General features: G+C 45.6%; 1 protein-coding gene across 1 annotated transcript in view; it reads right to left on the reverse strand.

Annotated features, from left to right (window-relative positions):
* ABCC1 (ATP binding cassette subfamily C member 1 (ABCC1 blood group)) overlaps positions 1-12092 on the reverse strand; it is a 133862-nt gene that overhangs the window by 93320 nt on the left and 28450 nt on the right. The window contains exon 2 of the mRNA XM_037067651.1: positions 3238-3414. Coding sequence (XP_036923546.1) covers positions 3238-3414 — 177 coding nt within the window. The remainder of the gene's footprint in view (positions 1-3237; positions 3415-12092) is intronic.

Raw genomic sequence — 12092 nt, forward strand, 5'->3', positions numbered from 1 at the left:
CACCCTTCCTACCTGGCAAAGGTCCGAGTGTTCTCTGTATCTATGAGTCTGTTTCTATTCTGCTTTCATTTATTTTTTAGATTCTATATACAAGTGAAATCATATGGCATATGTCTTTCTCTGTCTGACTTACCTCACTTAGCACAATATCCTCTAGGTCCACCATGGTGTTGCAGATGGCAAGATTTCATTCTTTTTTATGGCTGAGTCATATTCCAGTGGGCATAGGTACCACTTCTTTACCTAGTCATCTACTGAGGGACACTTAGGTTGCTTCCATATCTTGGCTAATATAAATAATACTGCAATGAACATATGGATATATATGTCTTTTTGACTTCGTGTTTTGGGCTTCTTTCATAAACACCCAGAAGTGGAATTGCTGGGTCCTTCTTTGCCTCTTGTTACACCCTTTATTTTAATGTCTCTTCTGTATGGCACAGGTATCACTACCCTAGTTTTTTTTTTAATTTCCATTTCATGAAATATCTTTTCCATCCTTTTACTTTCAGTTTGTGGGTGTCTTTAGATCTGAAGTGAGTCTCTTGTAGACAGCATATGTAAGGCTCTTGTTTTATTATCCACTCAGCTACCATATGTCTTTTGATTGAAGAGTTAAATCCATTTGCATTTAAAGTAATTATTAAAAGATGTATTTAATGCCATTTTATGATTCATATTTCTCCTCCTCCTCCTCCTCCTCCTCCTTCTTAAAGAGGACCCTTTAACATTTCTTGTAATACTGCATTAATGGTGATGAACTCTTTTAGCTTTTTCTTCTCTGGGAAATTCTTTATCTCTCTTTCAATTCTAAATGACAGATTTGCTGGGTAGCATAATCTTGGCTGTAGGTCCTTGCTTTTCATCACTTCGAATATTTCTTGCCAGTCCCTTCTGGCCTGAAATGTTTCTGTTGAAAAATCAGCTGTTGGTCTGATGGGAGCTCCCTTGTGGGTAACTAACTGCTTTTCTCTTGCTGCTTTCGAGATTCTCTGTCTTTAAACTTTGCCATTTTAATTATGATGTGTCTTGGTGTGGGCCTGTTTGGGTTCATCTGTTTGGGACTCCCTTCACTTCCTGGAGTTATCTTTTCCTTCACCAGGTTAGGGAAGAGTTTTCAGTCATTATTTCTTCAAACCCATTGCTATCTTCAACACTTGATGTTGTCCTAGAAGTCCCTTAAACTACCCTCATTTTGTAAAATTCTTTTTCCTTTTTACTGTTCTCATTGGGTGGTTCCTGATACCTTGTCTTCTAAATGACTGACCTGATCCTTTGTTTCAGCTAAAGTGCTGTTGATTCCTTCCAGTGTTTTGTTCATTTCTGACTGGTTATTTTGTATGGTTTCTATGTCCTTTTTAATGCTGCTGAGGTCCTCACTAAGTTCCTTCAGCATCCTTATAACCACTGTTTTGAACTCTGCACCTGGTAGATTGCTTGTCTCCACTTTGTTTAGTTCTTTTTCTGAAGACTTCTCCTGTTCTTTCAGTTGGAACAGGAGAAATCTTTGTCTCCCCATTTTGTCCGCCTCTCTGTATTTGTTCTATGTATTAGATAGAGCTGTTATGTCTCCTGGGTTTGGTAGAGTGGACTTACGTAGTAGGGGTCCTATAGGGCCCAGTAGCATCACCTCCCTGGTCACCCAAGCCAGGTACTCCAGGTGCGCCCCTCTGTGAGTTGTGTGCACCTTCCTGTTGTAGTCAGGCCTTGATTGCTGTGGCACATCAATGGGAGGGATTGACCCCCAAGGCCAATCAGCTACAGGGAGCAGACAGAACTACAGCAGAGGAGCTGCTGTGCAGGGGCTGACCCCATGGAGCAGAACTTGCTTCAGCAGGGCTCTGGTGCCTGCTGAGTCTGCCCCTTGAGTGTGTCGCTCGTGGAGGTGGTTGGGTAGTAATCTGGTATGGTCTGAAGTTGGGACTCCCAAGAGGGCCTCACAGGTCAGTCACCACCTGTGCCCTGTTTATAGCCACCAGCATGAGCCACAAAGCAATCTGCAGATGGCTGCTAATTGTGCTGAACTTGGAGGTGCCAGGAAAAGGACAAGCTGCAAACTGAGTCCAGCTACCACTAATACCAGGCCTGCATCCACTTAGCAGGAGGTATGGGGCACATGGAGGCCACATGCTGCTCGTTTGGGAGGATTTAGAAAAGTTTGCAGCATGAGCCAAGAGGAGGCTGTTTGTCTTGAAAAAGGTATTGGAAACACCTTGGGTGGGCCTGCATGCTGAGTAGGGCTGGGTACCAGGGAATCACCAGGGTGGGGCAAACAGTATGAGCCAGGTGGAAGGAGTCCCAGATATGGTGCCCATCTGTTGGCTCTGTGTGGGGAGGGCTCATCAAAGGAACAACAGCCTCTACCAGTACTTCTGTCTGGAAAAAAGGCCCTTGAGCTCTTGCCCTGATGACAGACACTTCAGTTCCTCCCTGTATGTCCCTGGTGCCTCTCAAGCAGCTACCCTACTGCTGAGCTCAAAGTGAGTAAGTCCAAGTAAGTTCATGCATGGGCCCTTTAAGAGGAATACCTGGGAATCCAGGAGTCTCACCAGCCACAATGTCCGCTGGTTTTCACAGCCAGAAGCTATGGGGAATCTCTTCCTGGCACCAGAGCCCTGGGCTAAGGGACCTGGTATAGGGAGGGGCCCCTCATTCCTCAGGGAGGACCTCTGTTGCCAAGATATTTCTCCTGATTTTTAGCTGCCACACAGGGTGTGAGGCCAGACTGTTTCGTGTTTCTGCCTCTCCCGCCAGTCTCAACATGGCTTCTTCAGTATATCCTTAGTTACAGGACTTCTATTCAGCAAGACTTCAGGCAGTTCTGAATGATGGTTGTTCTGTAGTTTAGCTGTAATTTGATGTGGTTGTGGGAACTTACCAGCACCACATTTACATACTCTGCCATCCTGACCAGAAGCCAAAAACTTTTCTTAAGTAAGAAGCTATCCCTGGTCCAATAGGAAGACTGTCTGATTTTCTGCTGACAATCTGTTGAGATAGCTCCTATCATGCCCATTATAATGACAGGAAACTACGCTCAAGGTCCCACAGCTAGTAAGGGACAGAGACGGTGTGTGAACCCACGTCTGAGTCCAAGGCCTCCAGCCTTGTCTACCACAGCATTGTTCTGTCTTCCAGCAAAAGGAGCTCAGGGACAGTGAAGTAGGAGAAACACATCAGTTTTCACCAACCATCGCTCCCCACCCAGGATCAGCCCCCCTGCCTGTGATGACTTACAGTTTTGGCTTTGTTGAGATGTGTCATCTGAATGTAGCCTCGGTCATGGTGGGAGAGGTAAAGGAAGTAGAAGGGGAAGCAGATCCAGAGGTAAAAACAAGGCACCCACGCGAGGACAGTGTTCTGAAAGCACTTGGTGAAGTCGGGATTGCTGGTGTACCACGTGACGTTCCACTCCTGCAGACACAAACACAGGCATGGCGTCGATGGGATGTGCCGAAGAGGGGAGGGGCGCATGTGGGGATCAAAACCAGCTGTCCCGGGGTTCAACAGGATAGGACCCCTGCATCTGAGGCCCTCTCAGATAGCATGTGCAAACTGGGGAGTTCAGTACCAGAGAGACCAGGAAACAAGGACTCAGGAATAAAAGATATGCCTCTTCACAAGTAACAGGTTCGTGGACACTGTGGCAAATTCCATTGTTGTACAAAAGATGGAGATGGTCATTTAAAGGAATCTCAAGGGGTATTTTCCTGTAAACTGAAGAGTCCTCTAGTCATATGAATTCCTCCTTTACTATCTTGTGAACTGAGGACTTTCTAACCTTGTCATCACCATTATCACCACCATCACCACAATCACAACCACAATCACTCTCATCAGCACCATCACCACCCTCAACACCATCTTCTTCACCATTAGCAGCAGCTGCAGCAGCAGCAGCACAGGTAACAGCCAAACTGTAGTTCTACAACTGTAGTTCTATGTGCTACACCCTATTCTAAGCACTTTACATGCATCATTTCCTTCGGGTCTATAAGTAATTTATCTCTCCTTTTTCAGATAGGAAAACTGAGGCACAGAGATGTTCAATGATTTGTCCAAAATCATACAGCGGGTAAGATCTGAAGCAGAATTCAAACTCAGACAATTTGGTTCTGGAGTGAGTCCCTGCATTTAATGACTAAGCTATCCATCCTTGGCAACAAATTTGTTTTAAATACTGTTTTATTTTTTAAGAAACCACCTGCATTTTGCTAAAGAGTCAAGATAGGTAGGTAGATAGACAGATCAATCAAGTATATCTGCCCAAGAATAAACTTCAACCCACTGTTAGATTTCAGTATCGGAGAATTTAATTAAAGCCCCAAACTGACCACTGGCCAGCTCACTACTTTGGGAAAAGTTATTACCCTGTCTTGGAGTCTCAATTTCCTATCTATGCTTTAATTACATCAGATGAATTTAAAGGTCTGGCCCTGGCTGGTATGGCTCAGTGGATTGAGCACCGGCCTGCGAACCAAATGGTCACAGGTTTGATTCCTGGTCAGGGCACGCGCCTGGGTTGCGGGCCAGGTCTCCAGTAGGGGGTTTGTGAGAAGCAACCACACACTGATGTTTCTCTCCCTCTCTTTCTCCCTCCTTTCCTCTCTCTCTAAAAATAAATAATCTTTTAAAAAATTGTTTAAATAAAAATAATAATAAAGGTCTGAATCCAGTGACTCTCAGGCAAATTTGGCCCACAGATGGTTTATTGTTGTTGTTTGATGAATGCTTTTAAAAAAATTTTAGATAGCTGCCAACATTTAAAATCTGGAAATTTCACATAAAAGTTGGATTTCTGGCTTCTCTTTTTTTAAAATTTTTAAAGATTTTATTTATTTCTCTTTAGAGGGGAAGGGAAGGAGAGAGGAAGAGAAATATCAATGTATGGCTGCCTCTTGTGCATGCCCTGCTGAGAACTGGCCTGCAACCCAGGCGCATCCCCTGACTGGGAATTGAACCTTGATCCTTTTATTCGCAGGCCCACGCTCAATCCACTGAGCTACAGCAGCAGGGCTCTGGCTTCTCTTTTAAAAAAAAATCAGAAAATCTGGCTGCCCTGGTACCATATTCCAGCTTCACAACCACCAGCAAGAGCCAGGGAGTAGGCAATGTCTGGATAAGGTCCACTCAGGTGTCCAGCGTGCTAGGCTCTATGCCACCCACCTCTCTCCTAGCCTTCTCTGCCCACCACTGGACAATGCACTCTCCAGATACGATTCCAAGCCTTCCCACAGCCAGGTAAGTGAGACCACTAAGGAACTCCAAGGAATCTGGAACCTCACAGCTCCATACAAGTTTTAAAGCCACATCAACAAATGTAAAAGAAGAGAAAGTGATGGGAACAAGCAAATCATTTCACTTAAAGAAAACATTTGACAATGTCATCAAAACATTACGTTCCAGGCTTTTCAAAAGAGAATCCCCTAGTCAGCACGGCAATGTAAGGATAACACAACTGAATGTTGACTTAAAAATTCTAAAGATGATTTAAAAATAAAGAATTTGACTTCATAAAAAGAGAGAACTAGGTATTAACCAAGTACCTACACTGGTTCTTTAGAGGTATAGTTGAAAAATGGTTCTATGATATAAACATTTATTTTTTCAGACCCAAGAACAAGTAATCGGTGTAATGTAAATTTTGAAAATGATTGACACACACAAAGGTATTTAGCAAGGAATCTTTTAAACACAAAGAAACACTTAGGACTTGAGTTTCTTGGGCATTTGAATTTTGATTATAGGAGTGATTTAAATCAAAGACTGATTATTTTTAACTTGTTTCACTCTCCTTTTAATTCTTAAGGTGATGGTGAAAAAAAGGGGTCCCATTGTTGGTGGTTATTATACACAGAACAGTTTCTGAGCAGTTGCCAGAAAAAGCCCATTCCAAAGGAAACTGCCCTTCTAGCAAGAAAATAATGCTGGGGCTTCATACCTGCAGTTACGTGTACGGGAAGCTCAGTTCATGTGTGAGACATTTCAGTAGTCCAATCCTTGCCCCAAGCATTCCTTGCCCAAACTACTGTAATTAGCTTCCTAACTATTATCTTAGCTTCCTAACTACTTCCTGTTTCCAGACCCTCCTGGCCCCACTAAGCCTTCCCAACTACAGCAAAAGTTATTTTACCTATCCATACATCCATACAGGCATTTATAGGTGTATCTACCCACCAATTCATAAACCCATCCACCCATCCATTGATCCATCCACCCACACACCCATCCATGTCTCTCTATTTACTTTTAATGGGTAATACATTTATGTGCCAAAACTTTTGCAAACCACACAAAATGTTATTCTGTGAAAAATAAGTTTTCTTCCCTGAACTCACAGCTCACCCCACCCCACCCACAGGCAAAACTGCCCCTGCGAACATCTCATGTATTCTTCTCGATTGTCTTCCAAAACACAGTATTTATTTTCTTTTCCCAAAAGGCACCAAAATGCATACCTGTTCTTTACCTTACTTTTTTCACTTTAGAAATTGATCTTTAGAAATTAGAAATTGATCTTTACCAGTATTACAGGTCGGCATTATTCTTGATAGCTTAGTTTTGAACTAAGTGACAAAAGGACACTTAGTTCAAAAGGACAAAAGGACAAAAGTGACAAGCCATCTTCCCACCCTTGTCCCTAATCCCTCAGTTTCTCTCCTGAGAGGCAAACATTACTGGTTTCTCATGTATCCTTCCAGAAAATACCTTACACAATACCTTGTACACGTCACAAAAATTAACATATTTTTTCTGTTGTGAAATGGAAGAAAGCATACTCATATACCGTTTTGTACCTTGCCTTTTTCCCCTCTTAATAATAGGTTTTAAAGGTCACCCCTCACTGCACATGAACAGTTTCCTCCTCTTCTGTGCTGGTGCTTTATACTCCATTGCATGATGGGCTTGACTTGACTTAATTAGTCTTCTGCTGACTGGGCTTTAAGTTGCTCTTACACACAATGCAGCGGTGAATAAACACTGGTAAGTGCTCACGTTACACAGGAAAGGGCATGGTTGTAAGATCACTTTTTAGAAGTAAACCTGCTGATGCACACAGTCAAAATGTAGACAGATACCGCCTCCCAAATGGATCATCAGTTTATACTCCACCTAATAAAGTACAAAGGCAACTACATCCCTAGCCACAGAGTGTTAAAAGCTTTTGATCTGTGCCAATCTGATAGCAGAAAATGACTCACAGTAGCTTAACTCCCTTTTCTCTTTATGATGCATGAAACAGAAGATCTTTCCATGTGTGTTTAAAAGCAGTTCCCGCTCAGAGGAAAATTCACAGACTTAATTAAATACACGTATGAGTATACGGGACAGATCTGCTGGCCCTGTCTACTCTGGGTAACAACTGCCAATGGCTCCTTATTACCTCTGAGAGCCACTCCTTGCTATGGCTCACGAAGCCTTCCACACTCAAGCTGCATCTGTTTCTTCTGCATTTCTCCCGCCCTGTTCCCCAGTGTGTCGCCAGAGGCATTCGCTCAAATAAGCATTTGCCAAGCGTGTGTGGGCACTGCTCAAGGCACCGGTGACTCAGGAAGGCCATGGTCCCTGCCTTCAAAGCACTCCCCACTGCTAGTCACAGGAATGGTTCTTCAGCACACCACTTGCTCGATGCTCTCCCTGCGTGTCTTTCCATCCTAACAAACTCCTATTCATCTTTCAAAACCCAACTCAGGTACCTCCTTTAAGACGCCTTCCTCCTCGCTCCCCAAACCATCAGACCCACCTCGTTCCCCTTCCCCTCTACAGTGGCTTTCTTACATGTCTGCAATACCTCCCTCTGTCCTTCCAGGACTACACAAGGGCCCCAGTGCCAGGACCCTGCTGCATTCATCTGGAAAGACTACCATCCTCCTGGGCAGCAGGTTCCCAGAAGTTATGAAGTGAACAGGTGGGCCAAGCCATGCCTTCCCTCCCTGGCATGATTTCCTACTTAACTTTTCAAAAAACAACAATTCATTCAAGTACAACCTAGCACTGACCCCTGACCTCCTGTGAACTGGACAGGTCACTTCACTAGACACAGCAGACACTATACTAATAACCGCCACTGCTACCGCCAGCACTGCCCAGAGTCAGGAAACTTGAAGGACAAAGAAAAGCTCGAGTTAAGACATGAGCCAGAGGAAATCAGGAGGCATCTAAGGACATGGGACTCCAGAAGGAGAGGTCAGAGAACTTAGAAAGGAAGGCACTTACTCTTCAGAGGGCAGCTTCCCGCTCAAAGCCAGATGGCCGACCCTGACCAGGAGGGCAGGAGGGAGGGTGGAGGAAGGAAGGGGGCACATGGAAAGGGGACATATGATTGTGAACATGAACTTCACTGCTGCAGAATGCAGCCAACGTAAGCCATCCCACCCCCAGGCCCCACACGGCCTCAGTCACTGCCCCCACCACAGCCAACGGTGGCCCTGACCACAACCAGCACAGTAGTGAAGATAAGAATGTTGGGGGCCCCCTGCATGTCCCTCGCTGGCTGGGACCTTGGTGTCTCCACCATCCAAACTCCTGGAGACAAGCAGTGTGGTCCCCTCTATTTGGGGCTTCTGGGGGAAACAGCAAATGCCGAAGACCATTAACAAAGGATGGGTCTCTGAGTCTGCTGTTTGCTCACCACGCCCGACCTCGGGGAGAACCGCTGCCTCAGCTCTCCTCTCAGGAGCTCTGCCTCCTACTCTGAGGAGCTTCAGAAATCAAGCTGATGGAACCTTGACTCTGATCCATCAACCCAGCTTCCAGAAAATGAAATTCAGCCCCAAGAAAGGTGAGTCCAAGAAGCAGTCACCAGCGCTGGCCCATTCCAGGGAACCCGGCCCAAGGGCACCTCAACAGAAAAAGCGCACCCCCAGATTCCCCTGACCGAGGCTTCCCATCACAGGACTCCTCCATGGCTGAGTCATCTTCTATGTCCCTTTGCCCTCAGCCCTGTGGTCCAGATATGGGGAACAAGTTCAAATCTGCTTGGCCCATGAGCTTTGGGAGTTGATGAAACTTCTTTGTGTGATAGCCTCTTTACCCTGTTCTCTCTGGGCAGAAAAATGACAATCAACACATTCTGAGCACTGATCTAAGTCTCCCACAGGTAGGACTCCACTCAGTTCTCACAAAACGAGACACTGCTGTCATCCCCATTTCACAAATAAGGAAACTGAGGCACCAGGAAATAAGCCATCTTCCCAAAGGCCATGCTACAGCGTGTCTACAGTCCCCACCCCAATCCCCATGCATATTCTCCCTTCTCTGGTAATAGCCCCTGACTCTTCTTCATAAACAAATCCTCCATTCTCAGCCACGCACCAAGGGCAAAGCTTCAGGGGTGGGCCCTCATTAGCCTCAGCCAATCAGCAGAGTCCTTTACCTACATGCTCGTGATTAGTGCAAGAATGGGCACTTGACCCAAGTCAAGCCAATCACAGTAAGAAGACATCCTCTCTCGTCCCCAAAGATGCAGGGTGAGGGTATGGGCTTTTCAGGCATCTCAGCCACTTACAAGGGAAGTGCCGAGGGCTGGGAGGGGAAAGGGAGGGAGGTACCACCATGGCAAGTGTGAGAATGAAGCTGACGTCATAAAAAATGAAGATGAAAGAAACTGGTGATTAGTGTCATTGTGAGCTGCTGAATCGAGCTATACCTACAGCCTGCCCACCCATTGGACTTCCCCAATAAATTTGCTTTACTGTTTATACAAGTTAGAAATGAATTTGCTATTCATTTGTATTCACGATACAAAGCATCCTAGAAGTACAAATTCTGATCCACTGTGTCTGTACCCTTGTCCTTTTCCTTACAGGTCCAGCATTCTTCCCTTTCCATTCACTGTGTGACCTTAGACAAGTTACTCAATCTCTCTGAGCCTCATCTATCACTAAGGCTAAGAATATTTACCTCCCAAAACCATTCTAAAGAATAAATAAAACTATATACACACAGGGCCCAGCTGAGTATAACAATATCCAATAAAGAGCTATAAATAACCATAATTCTGTGTAATAAAAATAAGTGAAGTTTATAGCATTATAACCTTACTGTGATAATCTTATATTATCAATTATAACACCGCCTCGCTTTAACTAAGCAGTCATTATGATCACTAAAAGGGAAGTTGTTTTTATCCCCATTTGGTAGACAAAGAAACTGCGACACACAGAATTCAAATAACTTGCCTAAGACCGCACAGCGTATAAGTGACGAGGCCAGGACTCAAACCTAGGAAGCCTGATTACTGAGTCGCCCTAACCCCCACGCTGGCTCCTAGTGATGAGTAACGCATGAATTTTAATGGGGCCTTCGGGAGCACGTGCTTTGCCCATGACAAATCTGGGCCAAGAAGAAGATCTGAGTCCTTAAGCCACCACCAAGCTCAGAACCGTTACCTGCATTTGTTATAAATTACCACAAATTCAGTATCTTACAACAGCCAAATTTTTCATCCTACCAATCTAGAGATCAGAAATCTGAAATGGGTCTCACTGGGCCAAAATCGGGGTGTGAACAGGGCTGTGTTCCTCCTGAAGACCCTAAGGGAGACTCCATTTCTCTGCCTTTTCCAGCTTCTAAAGGCCACTCACATCCCTGGGCTTGTGGTTCCTTCTTCCACCTTCAAAGCCAGCAACATCAGCCAGTCCTTCTCATGCTGACATCTCTCTGGTTCTCTCTCTCCTGCCTCCCTTGTCCACTCACAAGGACCCTCGTGATGACCCTGGGCCCACCCAGATTATCCAGCATTATCTCCCATCTCAAGGTGAGCAAATTCAATTCCATCTGCAGCCTTCACTCCCTCTGCTGTGTAACCTAACATATTCACAGATTCCAGGGATTAGATCTTGGACATCACACCCCCTCAGTTTGACACTGGTCCACCCTAACCACCCTGTGACATTCCAGGGGCACCATCGCTCCTCTCAGTGGGATCAGATTCAGAAGCCATCGGAATCCTGCCAGGTATAGGCAAGCAGTGGCCCTGGGTAGGCCCAAGATGTGGTCTCCTATGAACCAATCCTGACACTGACTGGCCCTCTAAGCCCAGCCATGCTTCAGCCATGCTTCAGCCTCCGTGGTGCTCCCTCGACCCCTGCTACTCCAGCCTGGCTAATACAGCTTCCGCCGGGGCGTGTGCCTGGGCCTGCACGGAGACAAGGGAAAGGGCCCTGCCCAGCACCCAGCCAGGACAGGAGAGGAGGCTGCAGAGAGGAGGACAGGTGGACAACAGTCCAGGGATGTGATTACCAAGACGGACTGCTGCTCAGTGTCGCCAATGTCTGGGAACCAGAGTTGCTCTGACGTTATTTGGAAACAAGGATGTACTATTCACCTGGCATTCCACTGAGGTCTGAACATCCATTTTCCAATTCAATCATCTCAATAACTTGCAATAGTCAGGTTTCTACCCCTCAGTGGACAATTATTTATCAGCACACTACTGTGTGCCAATATTATTATTTTTAAGATTTTGTTTATTTTTAGATGAAGGGGAAAGGAGGGAGAAAGAAAGGGAGAGAAACATCAATGTGTGAGAGATACATCAATCAGCTGCCTCTTGCACGCCCCCAACTGGGGACCTGGCCCGCAATCCAGGCTTGTGCCCTGACTGGGAATTGAACCAACAACCTTTCAGTTCACAGGCTGGCACTCAATCCACTGAGCCACACCAGCCAGTGTGCCAGTACTATCTGAAGGTTAATAAAGTTTCCACTCTTAGGGTTGGTCTATCATAAGGCAGGTACTGCACAGATAAACAACTATATGTATGTCTCATGGCCACAACTGCCCTGCAAAGGAACAAGAGAATAATGGCGGGAGGTGGGTGCTATTTTTATATCAGGTAGAAAGAGAGGCCTCTGGGCCTAGATGACACCTGAGCAAAGACCTGAAGGAAGTGAGGCAGTACCTGCCCCCTTCCTCCGTGGATGGGGAGAAAAAGCGTGGGGGTGAATGAAGGTTCTTAGCAGCATGTGCCAGGCCTGAGCTCAGGGCTTCATCTCACCCTCAGGCATCGTGAACAACCTAGGAGGCTGGCACTATAACTACACCCATTTTACAAATATAAAAACGGAGCCCAGTCACTAACCTAAAAG

The sequence above is a fragment of the Sturnira hondurensis genome, unplaced genomic scaffold (assembly GCF_014824575.4).
Source record: "Sturnira hondurensis isolate 20B ecotype Veracruz unplaced genomic scaffold, ASM1482457v3 Scaffold0017394, whole genome shotgun sequence".
NCBI lineage: Eukaryota > Metazoa > Chordata > Mammalia > Chiroptera > Phyllostomidae > Sturnira > Sturnira hondurensis.